We start from the raw sequence: 22650 nt of genomic DNA on the forward strand, positions 1-22650 counted from the left end.
CTCTATCTTCCAGAATGGCCGCTCCATAGAGGACTGTGTGAGTGAGTTTTTGACTTATTGCCATCTGGCTCCCCTGGACGACGCAAAAGTTAAAGACTGCTTCTGGATGGGTCTGGACCAGAAAGTGAGTTTGTATTTACCTGATGTCGACCCCATATGTACTCTGGCCCAGTATATTGATTTTGTTTTATTATTTTGTGGATCTCCCTTCACTGTGGGTGAAGCAGAGCCCGTTCACTCTGTTAGATCAGTCAAACCCACAGAATCACTCCCTGCTGAGCACCGTATTTGTCCTGGACCTTTTCTTGGAATCCCGTGGCCCAGAGTGCGTAAGCTGATCTCCAATAGTGTCGATCTGACATCTAAATCGTTTGATCCTGCTTTGATGTCTGTCCGGGGAGCTCGCAGGGATGCCCCACGTCATAACAGTACTACCAAACCCGCTCATGTCGCCTGCCCGCCAGAGCCAGAGCCAGTCGCCTGCCCGCCAGAGCCAGAGCCAGTCGCCTGCCCGCCAGAGCCAGAGCCAGTCGCCTGCCCGCCAGAGCCAGAGCCAGAGCCAGTCGCCTGCCCGCCAGAGCCAGAGCCAGTCGCCTGCCCGCCAGAGCCAGAGCCAGTCGCCTGCCCGCCAGAGCCAGTCGCCTGCCCGCCAGAGCCAGTCGCCTGCCCGCCAGAGCCAGAGCCAGTCGCCTGCCCGCCAGAGCCAGAGCCAGTCGCCTGTCCGCCAGAGGCAGAGCCAGTCGCCTGCCCTCCAGAACCTGAGCCTTCTTCACCGCTGGTCCCGTCCAGCACCGAGCCTTCACCGCTGGTCCCGTCCAGCACCGAGCCTACTTCACCGCTGGTCCCGTCCAGCACCGAGCCTACTTCGCCGCTGGTCCCGCCCAGCTCAGAGCCCTCTTCGCCGCTGGTCCCGCCCAGCTCAGAGCCCTCTTCGCCGCTGGTCCCGCCCAGCTCAGAGCCCTCTTCGCCGCTGGCCCTGCCCAGCTCAGAGCCCTCTTCGCCGCTGGCCCTGCCCAGCTCAGAGCCTTCTTCGCCGCTGGTCCTGCCCAGCTCAGAGCCTTCTTCGCCGCTGGTCCTGCCCAGCTCAGAGCCTTCTTCGCCGCTGGTCCTGCCCAGCTCAGAGCCTTCTTCGCCGCTGGTCCTGTCCGGCTCAGGGCCTTCTTCGCCGCTGGTCCTGTCCAGCTCAGAGCCCTCTTCACCGCTGGATCTGCCCAGCACAAAGCCCTCACCGCTGGATCTGCCCAGCACCGAGCCCTCATCGCTGGATCTGCCCAGCACAGAGCCCTCACCGCTGGATCTGCCCAGCACAAGGCCCTCACCGCTGGATCTGCCCAGCACAAGGCCCTCGTCGCTGGATCTGCCCAGCACCGAGCCCTCGTCGCTGGATCTGCCCAGCACCGAGCCCTCGTCGCTGGATCTGCCCAGCACCGAGCCCTCGTCGCTGGATCTGCCCAGCACCGAGCCCTCGTCGCTGGATCTGCCCAGCACCGAGCCCTCGTCGCTGGATCTGCCCAGCACCGAGCCCTCGTCGCTGGATCTGCCCAGCACCGAGCCCTCGTCGCTGGATCTGCCCAGCACCGAGCCCTCGTCGCTGGATCTGCCCAGCACCGAGCCCTCGTCGCTGCCCTGCACCGAGCCCTCTCTGGTACCCGGGACTTTTCCCAAGTATTTTTTGGGGGGGGGCCATAGGGCTCCGTCCTGGCCACTCGAGGGGCCATGGCCACCTGAGGGGTCCTCACCACCATGGCCACCTGAAGGGTCTTCACCACCATGGCCACCTGAAGGGTCTTCACCGCCGTGGCCACCTGAAGGGTCTTCACCACCATGGCCACCCGAAGGGTCTTCTCCGCCATGGCCACCCGAAGGGTCTTCTCCGCCGTGGCCACCCGAGGGGTCTTCTCCGCCGTGGCCACCCGAGGGGTCTTCACCGCCGTGGCCACCCGAGGGGTCTTCACCGCCGTGGCCACCTGAGGGGTCGTCTCCGCCGTGGCCACCTGAGGGGTCGTCTCCGCCATGGCCACCTGAGGGGTCGTCTCCGCCATGGCCACCCGAAGGGTCCGCACCGCCATGGCCGCCCGAGGGGTTGTCTCCGCCATGGCCGCCTGAAGGGTCCGCACCGCCATGGCCATCCAAGGGGTCTTCTCCGCCATGGCCGCCTGAAAGGCTGTCTTCGCCCTGGTCACCTGAACTGCCAGCTCCGCCCTGGAGGCTCCCTGTCCTGTCAAGCCACGCCCTTGTCAGCCTCCAGGGCGCCCACCCTCCCACCCTATTTGTTGGTCTGTCTACGGCGCGAGGACGCGCCTACCGGGAGGGGGGAATTATGTCACAGTTCTGTTCTGTTTGAGTGTTTTTGTCACTGGTCACATGTCTTCCTTTGTTCTGTTTTCCCGCCACTCCTTGGTTTCCATGGTTACCCTCATTAGTTCATTTGTATCACCTGGTTCCTCGTTAGTCTTGTCAGCTGTGTCTTGTTTCCCTGATCTGTTCTCCCCTGTATTTAAGCCCTGAGTGTTTCAGTCTTCACTTGTCGGTCAATGTTCATGTTAGGTAGTCTTGTTCTGAGCACACGCTCCCTGTTTTTGTGTTATCTGTTATAATTGAGAATTAAAACCTTGGAATTCTTCATCTTCGTGTTCGTCTCCTACTTCATCCACCCAGAAGCCTGACAAATACCTTCCTCAAACAGTCTTATAGGAACCACATCTGTATGACAACTGGAAAGCTTCAGCTGTTGAACAAACTCATAAAGATCCTGCTCTGATATAGGTGAAAAAGAATCCAAACAACACCTCCCTAAATCCTGACTGATTCAATGATGATGAATTGATTTATTTCTTTTTTTAACCTGCCATGCATCCAGTGGCCTATGTATTGTCTAAATATGTCTATATTTTTTATTTCCTGTTTTGCTTTGATAAATGTTTGATTTTGCGTGTTTTTTATATGAGTGAGATTGTGGAACACTGTACTTACATCAGTCACAAAGAAAAAATAAAATAAAAATTTCCATAGAGTTCTCCTCAAATGACAAGTCAGTTTATTCATTTTTTTCTAAGCAAGGACAAAATGAACAATAACCAGATTTTGAAAGGAGTCATTTAAAAAGAGGTCCTTACACTTACAAACTACACCCAGATGGAATGAAGATGTAACACAGTCGAGAAATATGTTCAGTTTACACTAATGATCCATTACATGAAACAGCTGATGTTTATTGTCATTTGTGTGCTTGTGCAAATATGCAGTATCCTGTTTCACAATTTGCAGATGTTTTTCAGAGGGTTCTACATTAGTGATGCTAGGGCCAGGCACAGCATTTACAGCTGTCATCAAACACGGTGCCTACAGCACAGTGGTCCAAAAAGGTATTGCCTCCAGCACAGTTATAATATTTGTTGGAATCTTCAGGGTGTGGATAAAGTCCATCTGGCTTCCCGTTACAGAATCCTGATCCTGGAGCATGAGTGGTGGTGGTGGTGGTGGTGGTGGTAGTTGTGGTGGTCCCTGTGGTGCTTTGTCCAGGTTTGGGGGTGGTGGTTGAAGGCATAGGAGGCAGTTCTGGAAAAAGCATTTTAATTAAGCATTAGTTTTTATTGTTTTCTTTTCTTCAAATACAACCAGTCTTGCAAATACGATTTGTGAAAATTCCTACCGATATCCAGAAGATTGCGCAGATGGCCCATGAGAGGATGGTTCCCCTGATTACAGAACTGTCCAGCAAAGTCATCCAGATCAAGCGCCCACACGAAGGCTCCACCAAATTTCTTGTCTTTTAGATAACGGACCTATAAAATAAGAGGAAAACCGTGAGTTGTTAGTCAGTCGCTGGCAAACGGTTACAACAAAATAATAACTCCAACTCCAGTAAAAACTCAAAAGTACCTTAGTTTCGAAACTCTCCTTGGTGTCAAATCCAACCCACTCGCTGTTCTTTGTGGCATACGGCACCTTCTGATCCTCAATCCACTGGATTGTTGTTCCCTCTAGGAAGCCACAGATCTATAAAAACATTGACATATTAATTGCCAGTATTAGATGTTGAGATTGTTTAAAAGACACTTATGAATATGAATGAATATATTCCATTTGTTTTCCATTTTGGACAAAATGGCTTTTCCAAATCTCCCACCTCATAGTAAGACCAGAATCCAGCCTCGCGAGTGTAGGTTCCAGCTGAAGCCGGTCCACTAGCTGGGGCTCCAACCTCAGTATCTGTAGATGTCAGACGGAATGTGCGGCCGTATGTTGCGAAACCCATTCTGAGTTTCTCCACAGGGGTACCGTTGTCCCTCCAATAGCGCATAGCGTAATCCTGAAAGAGGAGTAGAGTTATCATTTTAAAATGGAGGGGAAAAAAATGCATTATTTGTTTTCACCTTCTTTGTGTCACCGTAAATCAGTTCTTACAGTATTGAAGTAGACCAGGTCTCCCTCGTCCTTTGAGCCTTGGTACAGGGGGCTGTTGTGTCCTGTGAATCTTTCCCAAGTTCCATGGAAGTCATAAGTCATCACATTGACGAAGTCCAGGTATCTGGAAAAAAAATTAGGAGTGGTTTAAAACTTCTCATGCTACTACTTACTTTCGCCTCAGTGCTCTGCCAATTTGCAAATGTCATGATTCAGTGTTGTCATACTTACTTGGCAACCTCAGCGATCTCAAATCCAGCATCAATTGTTTCTTTACCAGCTGGAACAGCAGCAGACAGCATCAGTCTCTGTTTGCCAGTAGCTTTGCCCTCGGCCTCATAGGCCTCAAGAAGTTCCTGTGAAGACCAACATAGATAAATAAACATAAGTACATAAGAGATTAAATAAATAAAGTGCAGCACCATATTTGCTTAAAAGGGCACTGGGTTATAATCAGACACACCTTGCACAGCAGTGTGAATCTTTCTTTGTCTTCAGGCGGACTTCCTCTTGATCCAGGGTATTCCCAGTCCAAGTCCAAACCATCAAACCCATAAGTCCTCAGGAATTTGATAGAAGACTGAATGAACGTCTGACGGTTTGCTGCATTGGACACCATGATGGAGAACCTAAGATGAATTTTAAAATGCATTTCAGTTTAACCATTTAACAGCTGCTCAAATGTGAAAATGACATGACAAAAAAAGACTAAAACAAAACAGAATACTTACTGTGATGAACCAAAGTTCCATCCACCAACAGCCAGGAGAGTCTTAAGAGTAGGATTTCTGCGAGGATAATGGATATACTTTAGGATTATATATATAGATTTTTTATATCTTTTTTTCTTTTCTTTTTTTTGCAGTGTTTCTGCAGTGTTCATTTCTTACTTTTTGGGTATTTGTTTTATAAAATAACTGCATCTGAAAGTGTTAAAAGTGATATTTCAACTAATACATACCTGTTCTTGAGTTCATTGAAGGCTTTGTAGAGAGTCTCATCGTTCCACTCATATGTGATAAGCTCGTTGGCATGGTTGATCATTGCGAAAGCATAGAAAAGGTGTGTACAAAGGAAAGGGTCGACATTTGCAGGTGTATACTTTCCAATTCCAGGTCTGTACTGGGACCAGTTGGTGAAGTAGCAGCCCATTTCCATGGAGAAGGCTGGTTATGGATACACAAAGAAGCTCTTAGACAAGACATTTACACACTCAAATGCATTTGCTATATAATCTCTCTTCTCAACATTGTAATCGAATATAGATATTTCATTAAAATGAAGAGATAAATATGAAAATGTGATTTAATAAGTACTCAATGACTCACCAACATGGCAGAGCACCAAGCCCAAACCTAGAATATGCAATAATATCAGGTAAATGACAAATATAAAATAATGAATTGTACAGGGTGGGCCATTTATATGGATACACCGTAATAACATGGGAATGGTTGGTGATATTAAAGTCCTGTTTGTGGCACATTAGTATATGTGAGGGGGAACCACCCATCTTGAGGAGTTTGCCCCCTCACATATACTAATGTGCCACAAACAGGACTTTAATATCACCAACCATTCCCTTGTTATTACGGTGTATCCATATAAATGGCCCACCCTGTACTTTAAATTCCAGTTTGCAGTGTATGTATATAATTTCTTACCTGCTATAAGTGTAAGCTTCCCCATTTTATTGCCAATTTCCTATAAGAAACAAAGATCAGTTTCATTAATTACAATAAACTAATAAATAAACCTGAAGTTGAATTCTCAATATAGAAATTCCTTGATGGTTACATACCTGGGGTACCTCAAGAAAATGGAAAATGTGAGGACGGGCATCAAAACCCTAAGGTTTTTATAGGAGTTGGGTGTTGTCTATGTCATCCTAATATGGGATGCTTTATTAGGATGATGTAAGATATGGTAGGCTATCTCCTGTAAACTATGGACTTAAATGAGAATTACACGTGGAAATAAAAAAAAAACCTTTGTCCTATTTAGCACAATTTGTGTGAAGCTTCATAGATAAGATCAATAATTAGAACTCACTGTTAGGCTTTTCAAGGTTATTTTATTTAACACTGTTGCCAGTAAGTTACTGTAATTAAGATTTACAGTACCTTTACCGTATTCCAATTTTACAGTAACTTTTGAATTCACATGCCCTTATAAACATGGTACATGGTACTATAATTGTGTAATACAGTGCATTTCTGTAAAAATCAAGCTAATCAGTCTGTACTCTGCTGTAATTATTTTTATTTGTACTAAACATAAAATTAGGTTTCATAATTTTGATATAGAATTACTTTTATTTTTATCCTACATAAGTACTACTGACATACAAATCAATTAGACAAAATTATTACAAAATACCATTTTTTTTATTTAAAACATTATACATCACAAAATAAACAGTCTGCCAATGCTGGAAATGATGTGTTAAATTTTTACACATTAACGGGTGAATTTAGGGTTTTGTGTTAATTTTAACTAATTCATTGTGTTAATGATTTTAACAAAGTAAATATGTCAGAAAGGTTAGCACAGAGATGTGTAAACATCTAAACGTGTTAAATTAACACATTATGTGCTGTCCTTCACTGCACACATTGTTAAAAAATGTACATAAAATCTTAGACAAAACGTTAGCATTTGACAAAATGATTGTACAGGCATTGGTTGTTAAGCTTATACAGTTATTATAATGAAATATAGACAATTACATTCATAAACTGCAGAATATAAATACATTTCTAAGCATTCAAAAAGGAAATGTCCAACACAGGACAAAACAGTTATTTTCACAATACATGACACATAACCCCACCTTCAAAATGATTTCACTTATTTCCAAAAATTTGGTGGATTCATATACACTGGTGGCCAAAAGAAGTATTTAAGTGTCTTAATGTTTTTGAAAGAAGTCTCTTTGATGCTCAAGAAACATTTCTTATTATTATCAATGTCTGACTGTCTACTCCTCCATCTTTTCTACAGCATAGGAGTAAAAATCATCATCAAAATAATCTTTAAAAAGCCAACAGAATGTTTTTGTCCACTTTTGCGAATAAATGAATTTCTCCAAAGATTGGTTCCTGTTCAGAACTTGATTGACAACATAAGAAAGGAGAAAATTCCATATTAGTGTCAGTCAAATTATTTTTAACCTCTTTTTTATTATTATTTTTACTATAACTTAAGAAAATATATTTGTAAACAGCTTTTTGTCAATAGCATTTTCAAACATTTCAGATGAACTAAATTAAAGGGACAATATGTAGCATTTTAGGTATTTTATTATCTAAAAGCAATATTTTTAATCATAAATATGTCCTCAATGGTGTACAAATACCAATGCCAATGATCTGACTTATCTTCGTAAACGAAGAATTTATTATCTTTATATACATGGGACGGGTAGGTCCACGGAGGCTTCATAGACAGTAAAAGAAATGGACACAGCGACCCCATTGGAACTCAATTGAGACAAGTGAAGCCCATTTTTAGCGATTACTTAGCACTTCCTTTCCTGACGCGCAGACTCAAACCTAGCAAAGCGTTACACGGACCACGTGAGCAACCCGTCTGTCTTCTAGTAGCTGTGCCAAGAGAAATCTGAATCATTCCCTTCCGAATCTCGCAGAGACGGAGAGCGTGAGTAGGAATTGTCCATTAGCTTGGAGCAGGAGCAACTTTTGCTAGGTATTCTGATTAATTATATTGTTATTTTGCCTCCACGTCCCCCCGATTGCCCGCGAGCTTCTCCTCCCGTCCATACGGTAATCTCTCTACTGTGCGACAGAGAGTCGCTTGGTTATGACGCAATCGTTAGCCTACTTTTACAAAAACTGCTTCTACGGGGCCATAACATAAGCTACAATGTAATGGAGCATTTTATACATTGTCGTGTTTCCTTAGAAATAAATAATGGACAAATGGAGTCTTCAAACGCCTCAGATGTAAAGTTATTCGATGTCAAAGTGACGCCAAAATGAATGGGAGTCAATGGGATGCTAACAGCAGGTGAAGTTCTGCTACAAGATGGTGCCACGCGGCCGGCTTCAACTTCCGGTCGACTTCCTTCCCGCCTGGGAGGCTTCCATGTAGTTCCGCCATCTTGAAAAACTATAATAGCAGAGAGGGACAAAAAGTACTAGGCCAACGCGTTTCCACAACGCGTTTTCGTTCAGAGCCAGCGTCACGTGACTGAAACCAGCAGAAGCGGAGGAGCAGAGCAGTGAGAGGCGCTGGTCACGGCTAGTGATGGCCAAATGAAGCCTTTCGAAGCATTATTGCTTTCTGATACAATTGTGTCGAAAATGGTTCATTACTCGAAGCTTCATTCAGAAATTGCAGCACCATCTCCTGGTGAAGTAAATGTAATGCAACAAAGCTGACAACCATAAAATGCAAGTAACGCCCCGTTTATTACGTGTTCACCGAGGCGATCATAGCTGAAACAGTGTTAGTGCTACTCATTTATGTAGGTGAATTTTACAGATACTGATGAATTTCATGTGTTCACCTTGATAATAAAACATTAAGCATGATGTGTGTGTGTGTAATTATTTCTTTAGACAAGGACAGAAGATCAGACCAGCTTAAAAAAAAGTTGGAAACCATCACAGAAATTCTAATGGGTTTATATTAAAATAGGAACCATTGGCTTTTACCATTTAAACCACTACATAATTCTTTTTTGTAACTGTGTGTTTGGGACATATTCCATTAGGATTTAATGCCCCCACCAATACAACCCAACACATATCATAGACCCACAGAGACCACTATAATTCCCATTACAACCAATAAAATTCCCATGAAAACCATTAAATCCAATAGAATTTCTGTAATGGTTTCTATGTTTTTTTTTACCTTCACTTTTATAAAAAATACAGCCGCCAGGTTTCAAACCTGTCAACACTGGATTGGGCTGTCAAAGCAGTCAGGTGGTTCACTACAGGAGTGAACCAGTGTGTTTGCTTCAGAAGTCATTTTCACGTGACTAGTGACGTAATGATACAAGCTCCGAAGCAGTGGTTCATTGCAAGAACCGTTCGAGTTCGAAGCAAGCTTCGGAGCGTCAGTGTCAGACGTAACATCACTAGTCACGGCCCAGGCAAGTTTAAAAGGATGCACTGCACGGTTATTTATACACCGTTCATTCATACATATGCTGAGTCACAGGATAAGGAGTCCTCGTCGTTGAAAAAGTCCATAATAGACCGTAAGGAAACGTGATCGGAGATTACAAAAAACAAGGGTTAATGTCGGATAGCTAATGCAGGAGAAAGCTTTCAAAAGAGACGCTGAAGTTTCCTGTTTTCTTCTCGACAGGTAAGTCAATGTTACTGTCTTAATTACAAGCTTTTCATTGCTTGGTTGTGTACTTTATTAGTTTATAGACAGTATAACATTTATAGTTAAAAGTTAAACAGGCTCCTTGATGAATAGCAGCAATTGGGTAAAGTAGAAAAGGTCCTAAAAACAAGGTTGTAAGTTTTGTTTGATCAAAACTAACATTTGTTTGTTCGTTGTGTCAAGTTGCAGTTTGTTTGAAATAACAAACCAGTTCACCCGAAGGAAAACTCGATGAAGTGCTATTAGAAACTTAGCTTTTTGGTACATAACGGCTACCGTAGATGCAACACGCACTTTAAAGGGGGGGTGAAATGCTCATTTTCACTCAATCTCCTGTTAATCTTGAGTACCTATAGAGTAGTATTGCATCCTTCATATCTCCAAAAAGTCTTTAGTTTTATTATATTTATAAGAGAAAATAGGCTGTACCGAGTCTTTCCGGAAAAAAACGAGCGTCTGGAGGCGGGCCGTGTGGGCGAAGCCAGAGCCATAGAGAGAATCCGTCGATCTGGGCTTTGTTTATAAAACATTCATCATGCAAGAAATCAATGTGTGAGGATCGTTCTCACACATTGATTTCTTGCATTTTATTAGGCAGACGACTCTCCACCATTGCAGTCCCATCTGACCTTCCTGGTCAGATGGGACTGCAATGGTGGAGAGTCGTCTGCCTAATAAAATATCAAAATAATGCAAAAATACCTGTATAAACTTGAGTTGTTTAGAATGCTAGATTTTGGTATGAATGAATTAGTGAGAGTTTTACTGCAATGCTTACAAAGCAATAATATCTAACAAACTAGTATGTAAAATGAAACGTTAGCGCAGTTTACCGTGGTAAAGTTTGCAGTGTTGGGGAAAGTTACTTTTAAAAGTAATGCATTACAATATTGCGTTACTCCCCAAAAAAGTAACTAATTGCATTACATAGTTACTTTTTATGAAAAGTAATGTGTTACGTTACTTTTACGTTACTTTTTCTTCTCACCTGGGCTGGGCTTGCTTGTTTGTTTTTTTAATAACAAGACCAACAAAAAAGTTATATTTTTGGCAAATGTTAAGGCCCTTTCACACCAAAAGTGAACTGAATAAGCCTGAGGCTGAAGGAAATGTATATTTACGCTTGTACAGTAAAGGGTGCCGCTCAAACTAACCTTTCAGCTGCGCTGCTGTTCTGGATTAAAGAACAATAACATACAGGAGAAGGAAGTTCAACACTCTAATTTCTAAATCTTATAAAGTAATTTTTGCTTATTAGTATGGTTGAATTAGATCATTGAAGGTCAGCAGCAAAGACATTAATAAAGTGAGATTAAATTCACAAAGTATATTTGTGTAATTTAATAGTTAATTATAAAAGTTGAGTAAAATTCTGAGATTGCATTTTACTGTTTCTATTTATTTTGAGCAATGAGTTCACATTTACACTAGAACTACAATAACCATCATGTTTACACAGCGCACACACCACCACCTCACTTTGTTTCTCTCAACATGGGGACAGGAGAGCTGTCAGTCAAGAAATGTGAAAAAGTAACTACCGTTTTATTGCAAATTGAAAAAGTAATGCATTACTTTACTAGTTACTTGAAAAAGTAATCTGATTACGTTACTCAAGTTACTTGTAATGAGTTACCCCCAACACTGAAAGTTCGTTACCGCCATGTTGACGAGTATTAAACTAGATACTGACATTGACAAACCTGTCAACACACACAGAATGTTTTTTACCTTGCTTTCTGGTCTCTCTCTCGGTGAAGTGAATTCCGTTTCTACGGGCCAGACACCTTTCGCGCGATCCAACAGAAGACAGTCAGAACACAGTCATATTACACTGGATGCTCCGGCGCGACAATACAAATCCCAGACAGTGTGTGTTGCGTTGTTCAATGTGTCCAATAGCCTATAGACCTGCTCTGGTTGTTATAGCGTTGTAGGCAAAAATTAGGAAATAAAAAGCACGATGGAATGGTGCCAGTCAGAGAGGCCGTTACGTCAAATACAGTAGGCTAGTATACTGCAAATTGAAAAAATACAGTAAGTCTCTGTGTGTGGTATTTAACGTCACAGAAAATTCCCATGATGCAATGGGAATCACAGTTATTTACTGTAAAGAGAAATATAATACTGGGTGATTTAAAGTAACTGTAGAAATTACAGAAAAGTCTAATAGTGTGCTGTGGTAAAATGTTCATGAATGCTAATATGTCTGCTGTTTTAATATGGATTTAGACATCATTTTAACACATTTTAATCTAGTAGAATGTTCAGCTGAAGCCAGATTTGTAGAAATTATAGTGTGTAATTGATCAAATAAAGAGCAGTTCATGCCATTGACTGACATATATAAGAATGCTATTGATGTTTATAATATTTTGCCAAGAACTCTACTTTTCCTCTGGTTCTAAAATCTAAATATAACCACAATTAGTGTTTGTGTACTGACTTCTATCTTGTTTTGATTTATACTGGATGATGAAACTATGAGGTCAGAATTCTCCTCTTTTGTGTAGCTTTCTTCTCATGACAAACTGTCAGCATCAACGCACGATTCAAGAGGATTCAGTGTCATTTATCTTACAGGCCTGGATTTGGTTGCACAAAGAATGTCTTTTTTTCCTAAAGAAATATGAAGGCTGATAACAATAAGTGCGGTGCTGGAGGAACTACTGAAAAATCATGATCCTAACCTTATATGCAAAATCTTTTCATTGGCAAAATATTGGTGTCCGGGTTTTTAAACGCTTACCTTAAAGTTGTGCAATAAATGAATAGTGTTCATAAACGGCTTGGAGTGGACCCTTTGAAATGCAATCAGTATTCATGTCATGATTTAACAAGTGGATTCTTCCAGCTTCCCTCTTCAGTGTCCTTATTTTATAACACTTTAATAATAATCTGCGTTAGCTCAGAGCGCAAACTGAGTCTCGGGAGCAAGGAGAAGCTAACTGAGTGGAAAATTAGCGTAAATATCTCCATTTACAGTCAGTTTTCTCTTCTAGGTCAACTGCTATTTATTCTTGCTGAAAAACATCAGTAGGCTATATTTCAATATATAAATGACAAATATTGTAATGATTTATTTATTTGTGTCAATAGTCCTCCATAGTGGCATCATCTTATCTCTGTTCGCGTGCTTGCAGAAATATGTTTCAGGCCTTAAAGGTATAGCGGAGGATTTTTTACCTCCGGGTGGATCACCTATACTATTGGTCCTCCTAATTGTCAATCATTCTGGTGAATCAATCAAACTTTTCAAAAAGTGGAGAGGGCGGGTCTTATCTAAAATTCGGAAAGATCCTCCGCTATACCTTTAAAGTTGACATGAAACGGAAATTAAGATAGTCTTTTCTTCCCTATGGCATATCCGAGTGAAAAACTGTTTCTGGAACAAGAAAAAAGTAGGGCGGGGCTTGATTTTGTCCATTGGGAATTGATTGGATGGTTGTGGATTGCTATTGCTGTGATGTCATGTGAGTGACAGGATGTTCCGCCCTCACCCTAGTAAACATGTCATCGGAGAAGAGATGTTGCTGCAACAGGGAGGGAAAGTTATTTTTAAGGGCATGTGAATTAAAAAAAATAATAATGATGAAGTGCAAGGATAAATCATGTATAATATATGCTGCATTATTTCATATAAAAAATAAGAACTGTCAATTTTGATTTGATGGTGACTTTAATATTGGATTTGTATGAAAATACCAAACATTTTACATGAGTACTGGAGCCTGCAATAGGCCTATAAATCATGGTGGAAATGACACTAATAAATAATACAACATGTAAATAATACAAAAAATAACTCCCTGCATGCATACATTTTTCTTAACAGGGTTGTTAAAATTCATGGACCCTGGGACAAAACAGGAGGCATGGAACAAATCTGAATCTGAAAGTATAATTTGAACGAACAACATGTGTGACCATTGCTGGATAATCACTGTTTGAGAAGACACTACTTGTTGTATTAAAATGCACATTGAATGAAATAAATATTTGTCAATATATCTGCTTTAGAATGAAATATAAATCAAAATAAAGAGGGAGGTATGATGAAATCAGAGCATAAAGACTAAACTAAATCAATATCAAACAATATGGTAGCAACATCTTATTAGTTATTATTTTATTAATATTAGTATTAATACTTTTATATTGTCCCAGCTACATGAAACGTTCTCAGAACTTTGAATAGCATTCTGGCAAGGAAGTCTCAAATTTATGAACAAACATTCTTCTAGTAATGTTAATAAAATATTTGTTCAAAGTTATGTCTTTAATAATGTTCTCTAAACGTTAGCACAACAATGTTATTATTGTTTTCATGCAACATTTTTGAGAACATTTCAGAGAACATTCAAAAGTAACTTTAATATATGCAAAATGATCAGTTGGAAAGTTCTCTTAATGTTTGCATAACCAAGAAAAAATGTTTTTAAAACTTTTTCAAAATAACTGGACATTTTGAACATCCGGAGAACATTCAGAAATAGCATTTCATAACTTAATATGAACATTGGTAAAACGTTCTTAGAACATGTTTCCTAGCTGGGTTGTCAAGGCGTGCTAGCTCAAGTGATTTTGTTCTTAATTTTATTGCTGTGCTCATTTCATCACAGCATTGGAACCTGAATGACCCTTGTCCCTGTCTGGACCCTTGTCTTTGTCTATACCCGCCAACAAAAATAAGGTACACTACAAAGAACAAATGTACCCCTATCTGATTGAGCAGTGACCTGATGTAACTGTCTTGCGAAACACTGAGTACATACTATCATAAATATTAGCAAGAAGTTGCTGATCTAGCCTCATAGTGCTCTTATATGATCTTACAGAAGCAATGTGTCAGTTCATCCTATGGCTGTTGAGGATAATGAGATAGATCTTTGTATATCCACATGGCAAATTTCCACTGGCCTGAAACATATCATGTTTGTGATGATACATTCTGTGACTTAAGCAAAGATACTGCAGTTCAGTTACACTAGTTTCTAGTTTCAATAAAGTAATAATGGTACAGAGCTTGAGGTGAAATTGAAAATAGGTCAGTTAGGATCTGTTTTTTAAGATAAGGTAGCCTACAGTAACAAGTATCTGACAAGATAAGATATACCATATTTATGGTGTTTGTGTTTGAATGTGAAGAGCTTTAGTTATTGGCACACTTTTATTTAGGCTAAGTGTTTTAAAAACTTTTGATCTGACTCAGCATGTACATGGACCCACACACAATCGTGGACACACTCTAGATTTACTTATCAGTAAGGGTCTAAACATTTCATCGATTGTTATTAAGGATGTAGCACTGTCTGATCATTTCTGTATTTTCTTTGATATATTGATCTCTCCTGCCACTGAAGCTAGATCTGTGTCTGTCAATAAGAGATGCTTAAATGAGAACACTAGTGTACTATTTATGAAGGCTATATCCTTAACACCAAGCATATCTGCAGACTCTGTTGATTTTCTCCTTGATTCTTTTAACTCAAAAGTTAAAGGTATAATTGATGATATTGCTCCTGTTAAAGTCAGGAAGAAGAGTGGCAGACAAAAAGCACCTTGGAGAAACTCAACAGCTGTGCAAACTATGAAAAGACAATGCAGAAAAGCAGAGCGCATGTGGCGGAAGACTAAACTTGTAGTCCATTATAACATCTACAAAGACAGCCTTCATGCTTTCAATATGGAACTAGGCAAAGCTAGACAGACTTTCTTCTCAAATATTATAAACAGCAATTTAAACAACACACGCACTCTTTTTGCTACTGTAGAGAGACTGACAAACCCCCCAAGCCAGATTCCCAGTGAAATGCTCTCAGAGAACAAGTGCAGTGAGTTTGCTTCTTTCTTCTCTGAGAAAATCAGTAATATCAGAAAGGTGATCAGCACATGCTTGAGTTGCTCAGGGGTCAGACAGATCAAACCACCTGAGAAAGTAGTTACTATGTCTGATTTCAAAGAAATTGATGGCAAAATTTTGGAAGAAACTGTACAGCACCTTAAAACATCAACATGCGCTCTTGACACACTTCCCACATCATTTTTCAAAAGTGTGTTAAACAGTTTAGAAGCAGATCTTCTAGAAGTGGTAAATGTCTCACTTCGCTCTGGGAGTTTTCCAAACTCCCTGAAAACTGCAGTTGTCAAGCCCCTCCTGAAAAAGAGCAATCTGGATAAGACCATATTAAGCAACTATAGGCCGATCTCAAATCTTCCTTTCATAGGCAAGATCATTGAAAAAGTTGTCTTCAATCAGCTGAACAAATTCTTAAGCTCGAATGGATACTTTGACAATTTTCAGTCTGGTTTCCGACCGCACCACAGCACAGAGACAGCGCTCATAAAGATAATAAACGATATTCGCTTAAATACTGATTCAGGCAAACTATCAGTGCTGGTGTTACTCGACCTCAGTGCTGCATTTGACACTGTCGATCATAACATACTTCTTGACAGGCTGGAAAACTGGGTGGGGCTTTCTGGGATAGTCCTAAAATGGTTCAGGTCATACTTAGATGGGAGAGGTTATTATGTGAGTATAGGAGACCATAAGTCTGAGTGGACATCCATGACATGTGGAGTCCCTCAAGGCTCAATTCTTGCGCCACTCCTGTTCAACCTGTATATGCTCCCAATGAGCCAAATAATGAGAAAGAACCAAATTGCTTACCACAGCTATGCAGATGACACACAGCTCTACTTAGCCCTATCGCCTAACGATTACAGCCCCATTGACTCCCTGTGCCAATGCATTGATGAAGTCAAAAGTTGGATGTGTCAAAACTTTCTTCAGTTAAACATAGACAAAACTGAAGTCATTGCATTTGGAAACAAAGATGAAGTTCTCAAGGTGAATGCATACCTTCACTCTAGGGGTCAAACAACTAAAAATCAAGTCAGGAATCTTGGTGTGACACTAGAGTCAGACCTTAGTTTCAGTAGTCATGTCAAAGCAATAACTAAATCAGCATACTATCATCTGAAAAATATTGCAAGAATTAGATGCTTTGTTTCCAGACAAGACTTAGAGAAACTTGTGCATGCTTTCATCACCAGCAGGGTGGATTACTGTAATGGACTCCTCACTGGCCTTCCCAAAAAGACCATAAGACAGTTGCAGCTCATACAGAACGCTGCCGCCAGGATTCTGAGCAAAACCAGAAAACATGAACACATCACACCAGTCCTCAGGTCTTTACACTGGCTCCCAGTTAGATTTAGGATTGATTTTAAAGTATTATTACTGGTATATAAATCATTCAATGGCCTAGGACCTCAATATATTGCAGATATGCTCACTGAATATAAACCCAACAGATCACTCAGATCATTAGGATCATATCAGCTAGAAATACCAAGGGTTCACTCAAAGCATGGTGAATCTGCTTTTAGCTATTATGCCAGCCGCAGCTGGAACCAGCTTCCAGAGGAGATCAGACGTGCTCCTACAATAGTCACATTCAAATCTAGACTCAAAACACTTCTGTTTAGCTATGCATTTACTGAATGAGCACTGTGCCAATGTTCGTCCGACTGTTTGTACTGTACTGTATTTTATTTTTTTATTTTTCTTAACTGTTTTAATTATTCTTATTTCTTTTTATTATTTTAATTTCTTTTATGTAAAGCACTTTGAATTGCCATTGTGTATGAAATGTGCTATATAAATAAACTTGCCTTGCCTTGCCTTGCCTAGGCTACTATAAAATGTAGGCCTATTTGTAAGATGTATGCATTCACATTTTCCTCACAATCTCAGGTCAATAAAGTAGCTTGAAGTTTTCATTGTATTCTCAAGTGTTTTGAATTGCATTCCATTTCAATCTATTGTGAACAGCCTCAAGGGAATGGACATGCACACCATGATTCCACCATATTGTGTCTGTCAAAGAAAAAAACTCTTCATTTAAAAAAAGTACATTGTGTAATAAATGAATCTTGATTGGTCTGTTACTACAATCAAGTAAATCTTGATTGGCTAAATCTGATAGAAATCCTGTTTTTTTTTAAAGGCCAGAAAAAATCTTAGCTGACATTTAGTGTCATGTTATACATGTGTGTAGCCCTCCCTGTCTTTCTCCCCACCCCTCACTTTACTTCATGCGGAGTTCCCCATCACTCGAAACTAAAGGGACATGTTGCAGCAACAAAATGAACAGGGGAATAACACATTTAACAGGTATTTTTGTCTTTGAATATGTTTCTTAAAATATGTATCTCATGTAAAAGCATCTACTAATGATCTTATTCTATTTTTGTCAGGCCTGAATTTGCTCTTTCAGTTCGGTAGGGTGATTTTCAATCCACTTCATGAAAGATTATTCATTCAGATTACATCACTAAAGAATCACTGCTGACATAGGTTGTAAACTCTTTTTCTCAGTAACTTGTTCAAGACTGGTGTGTTACTTCACAAACTGGTCTCAGTACAGAGCAGGAACTGCTAGATACCTTCCAGAGAACGTGGACCCGAACTTGTGTACTCATTTGATCTATGCATTTGCCATTATAAACTATGCCAATAACATAGCTGCAAGTGAGTGGAATGATGTGGCTCTTTATTCGACCTTCAATGCACTTAAGAACAAGTATGTTTGTAGCTCATGCTACATGTTTCTAGTCCTATTTATATTTGATTTGTCAAATGTTCTGCTATGTGAAAAAGACTGCTATGTTTCATTTCTAAAGAAATCCTAGGTTGAAAACCTTGTTGTCTGTCAAAGACCAAGATTCAAGCCAGTAAGTGTTCCTTCCGTGTTTCTGAGTAAAAGTTGCCCTCTACTGGTAACATACCATTTTTATATCTTATAAATACGTTTATTTTATTTTTTTAAACAAAAACATTTTTCATTTTCCTTCAAAAAGCCATTTTGCAATTAATCTGAAATATTTGTAAGCCATTTTACCAGTTAAATAAGCAGCCATACATTTTCATGTTCACACCAGATTCTCCAATATGTTGTCCAACTGGACAAACCGTCAGGCATTTATCAAGTCTTCTATAGAATTTCTGAGGAAGTATAACTTTGATGGGCTGGATTTGGACTGGGAACACAAGGGCACTCCAGAGACGCGTCCGGAAGATAAGTTGAAATTCACTCTTCTGTGCAAGGTTAAAACTAATAATATGTTTTCAAATAGGGTTGCAAGAGTTTTCCAATGGATCATAAGAGGTCAGAGACACAACTTATCTGTGTGAAATTTTAGTGGTACATAAATTTAACACTACCGTACAAACATTTGGGGTCGGTAGAATCTTTTTAATGGATTTTGAAGAAAAAAAGTCTGTTATGCTCACCAAGGCTGCATTTATTTGATCAAATACAGTAAAAACTGTAATATTGTGAAATATTATTACAATTTAAAATAACTTTATTGGAAATAAAATTATTGGATGAATAGAAAGTTTAAAGCATTTATTTTAAATATAAATCTTTTGTAACATTATAAATGGTCTTTACTGTCACTTTTGATCAATTTAATACATCCTTGCTAAATATCGCACTATCGTCCTTTTGAACGATAGTGGACAAGGATGGAAATCAAACCATAATTGTGACCCTGGACCACAAAACCAGTCTTATGGGTAATTTTTTTTTAAATTGAGATTTATACATCATCTGAAAGCTGAATACATAATCTTTCCATTGATGTATGGTTTGGCCGAGATACAACTATTTGAACATCTGGAATCTGAGGGAATATTGTGAAAATCGCCTTTAAAATTGTCCATTTCTATTGGCGATAGTGCTGCATCCATTCACAAAAATAAATGTTTTATATATTTAAGGTGGGAAATTTACAAAATATCTTCATGGAACATGATATTTACTTAATATCCTAATGATTTTTGGCATAAAAGAAAAATCTATAATTTTGACCCATACAATGTTTTGTTGGCTATTACCACAAATATACCCGTGCAACATAAGACTGGTTTTGTGATCCAGGGTCACAATTGGGCAATATATTGGCAATTATTTTTTTTTAATCTTACCAAATTTATTGAGGTTTATGCTTTAAAACAAGCCAAAAAATACAACTTGCTGAAGGACTAAACAAAACCCCTTTCCAAAAAACTTTTGTGAAACTTTAGGAACTTCAAGAGGCATTTCTAGCTGAAAGCAAATCACACAAAGATGCGAGACTGATTCTAACAGCAACTGTTTCAGCACAGAAAGAAGTCATTGAAAGGAGCTACAAAATTCAAGAGATCTCAAAGTAAGAACAACATGTCATTCCATGTCAATCCTTTCTAATGATCATTTTAAAAATGGCAGTTGAAAACAGTTTAAAAATGTGGAAATATTTTTTTACAGGTATTTGGACTTTATTAGCGTCAAGACATTTGATTTTCATACGTTTAAAGATGGCATTGTGAGACATCACAGTCCTTTGTACAGTGCTGTCCATGACGAGGAAAATATTGACTCAAACACCGTAAGCACAGTGATTGACATTGAGCACATGGGTTTCAAGACAGTGAATAACTTTAATTTGGTACTGTGTAGTTTGCATAATTTCATCTTTCATGCAGGATTTTGCCCTACAATACTGGAGATTCCAGGGAGCTCCTGCCAAGAAGTTGTTGATGGGCTTTGCCACATATGGACGTTCCTTCATCCTCGCCTCCTCTCAGAATGGAGTTGGAGCTCCAGCCAATAACTTTGCTTCTCCTGGACCTTATACACAAGAGATGGGCCTGTGGTCTTACTTTGAAGTAAATGGAAACATCATTTCTGGACAGAAACTAACGGCTTGCAAATGCTTGTCAGTGATATCAATTAAGGAATATTTTCTTTTTTCAAGATATGTCTTTTCCTAAATGGTGGCGTAGTACAGTGGATTGAAGACCAGAAAGTTCCTTTTTCTGTTAAAGGCAGTGACTGGGTGGGATTTGACAACCTGAGGAGCTTTGAGATTAAGGTAAATTTCAATTAAGTCACGTAATAGCCTACTGTTATGTCTAAACTTAAAGATTATTTTTACATGACAAATAACAGCACTGCCTTATTTTGTTAAGATAAAATACTTACAGGAACATAGCTTTGGAGGTGCGTTTGTATGGGCTCTCGACCTGGATGACTTTTCTGGAAATTTCTGTGGACAAGGCACTTATCCTTTAGTTAACAACCTAAAGAAATTGTTAATACTTGGTGAGATTTTCATAAATAAATTGATCTTTTTTATGGTTATTTATGATCAGATTCTGAAATATATTTATTTATTTGCAACAGGAGCAAAAGATGAATCGTATGCTTCCATGGCTACAAGCACCAGCACTCCCAACAACACTTTTGCAACAGTTGGGAAGGGCTCTTCACCGCCAACATGTGTGAAAACTCTCAGCTCTCTCACAGCACTGGGAAGTCAGTTCTGTACGAATAGATCAGATGGACTTTATCACAGAATGGATTCCCTTAACTCCTTTTATAGCTGTACTGGAGGAATGACAAATATTACGTGGTGCACCCCTGCCGTTTTAAATCATTCTGGGGCAACACGACCATCACAGATTATCATTTTCATTACATTAGGAAGTGCAAGTCTCCTAACTCTGTGCATTGCCTTAGGAGTAACTTACTGATTTAATGTAAAAACATGGATGGAAAGACATCTCAGCACAAGTTTTAAAATCTCTATTAGCTTATTGCAGGATAAGGTTACAGCCTGCTGGATACATGTTGAGCATTGTTGTGATTGTTACTGTTAAATAATTGTCGGCATGAAACGGAAGTTGCGATAGTTTCTTACCTATTGTTATGTATATCAGAGTGAAATGGCTTCTCGAATAAGAAAAAATGTAGTGCGACATTGATTTTGTCCATCTGGAATTGATTGAATGGTTGGATGGTTGCAGTTTGCTGTGATCTCATGTGAGTGACAGGTTGCCCCGCTTTCACACCAAAGAAGAGAAGAGATGCTGCAAGAGGGGAAGTTATTTGGATTATAGATTAAGAGGGCACAGGGCACATGAATTTTTAAAAGACAATGACTGTGCACAGATAAATCATTTATAATAAATACTGTAATATTTTGTTAAAAAAAACAGTCAATTTTGATTTCATGGTGTCTTAAAAAGTCTGCTTTAAAATGAGCCTAATTTACCTGTGAGGTATTTTAGTCAATAGTCAAGCAACTCCTTTATCATAGAAAAGTGGATTACAAATTTTTGTTGGATGTAAAAAAAAAAAATCTAAAACAAAACTGTTTTAGCAAATTACCTCTACACATGTAATGTGAAACAAAAGATGTACTGTTGCATGTATTTACTGGAAAATATGAAGATAATTATTTTATTTTTCTTATTATTGTCATAATTATCATACATTTTATTGTTGGTGTCATTAAAATTATACATTAGTAAGTGAGCAACATTGTCTGTGTATTGTATAGTATTGGAGTATTTTTGGCTATTCCATATTGTGACTGATCTGTGTCAGTTTAGAGTCAGTTATAAATAAACCATGCAAAATATTGCTTTTATTCTTTTTATTAGGGCAATTTAACAAAAATAAAAATCCCACAGTATAGTGACTATTCTAGCCAACCTGACTGCAGTAGCCAATCAAGATTGCCGTGTTTTCACACGCGCTTCAGGCACTGGTTCATGCAGAGTGTTCCTATAACGTCGACACCATGCAGATGCAGTGTTGAAGTTCCATTTCAAAATGCGAACTGTACAAATTTCTTGTGCTGGACACAAACGAAATATCTTTTTTAAAAAGTCTCCTGCTATTCCTTGCACAATCGCTATTTTATGGCTCCTGAAAACATTTTCAATGGGGTCCGCAAGGGAGTTTACAGCAACACTAAGAAACTTTTCCTCTTCGGCCGCCCTACAGTTTGGAAGCGGAATTGTCCATTACCGCT

The 22650-nt window shown here is 39.5% G+C and overlaps 2 protein-coding genes across 2 annotated transcripts; one reads left to right on the top strand and one right to left on the bottom strand.

The window, feature by feature from the left end:
- Positions 1–3298: 3298 nt before the first annotated feature.
- LOC308686112 (acidic mammalian chitinase-like) lies at positions 3299–6096 on the bottom strand (the record flags this gene model as incomplete). The annotated part of the gene is made up of 11 exons (XM_081358486.1): positions 3299–3558; positions 3653–3785; positions 3883–3999; positions 4130–4312; positions 4408–4531; positions 4639–4763; positions 4871–5036; positions 5139–5195; positions 5369–5573; positions 5736–5762; positions 6072–6096. The coding sequence occupies 11 exons, from the start codon at positions 6094–6096 to the stop codon at positions 3299–3301; spliced, it is 1422 nt and encodes a 473-aa protein (XP_081214612.1).
- An 11832-nt stretch (positions 6097–17928) lies between these two features.
- On the top strand, positions 17929–21364 carry ovgp1 (oviductal glycoprotein 1; the record flags this gene model as incomplete). The annotated part of the gene is made up of 11 exons (XM_081357678.1): positions 17929–17956; positions 18040–18063; positions 18161–18365; positions 18466–18516; positions 18724–18889; positions 19874–19998; positions 20097–20217; positions 20315–20497; positions 20587–20703; positions 20801–20933; positions 21015–21364. The coding sequence occupies 11 exons, from the start codon at positions 17929–17931 to the stop codon at positions 21362–21364; spliced, it is 1503 nt and encodes a 500-aa protein (XP_081213804.1).
- Between the last annotated feature and the right edge of the window lie 1286 nt (positions 21365–22650).

The sequence above is a fragment of the Scardinius erythrophthalmus genome (assembly GCF_964197995.2).
Source record: "Scardinius erythrophthalmus genome assembly, chromosome: 25".
Lineage (NCBI taxonomy): Eukaryota > Metazoa > Chordata > Actinopteri > Cypriniformes > Leuciscidae > Scardinius > Scardinius erythrophthalmus.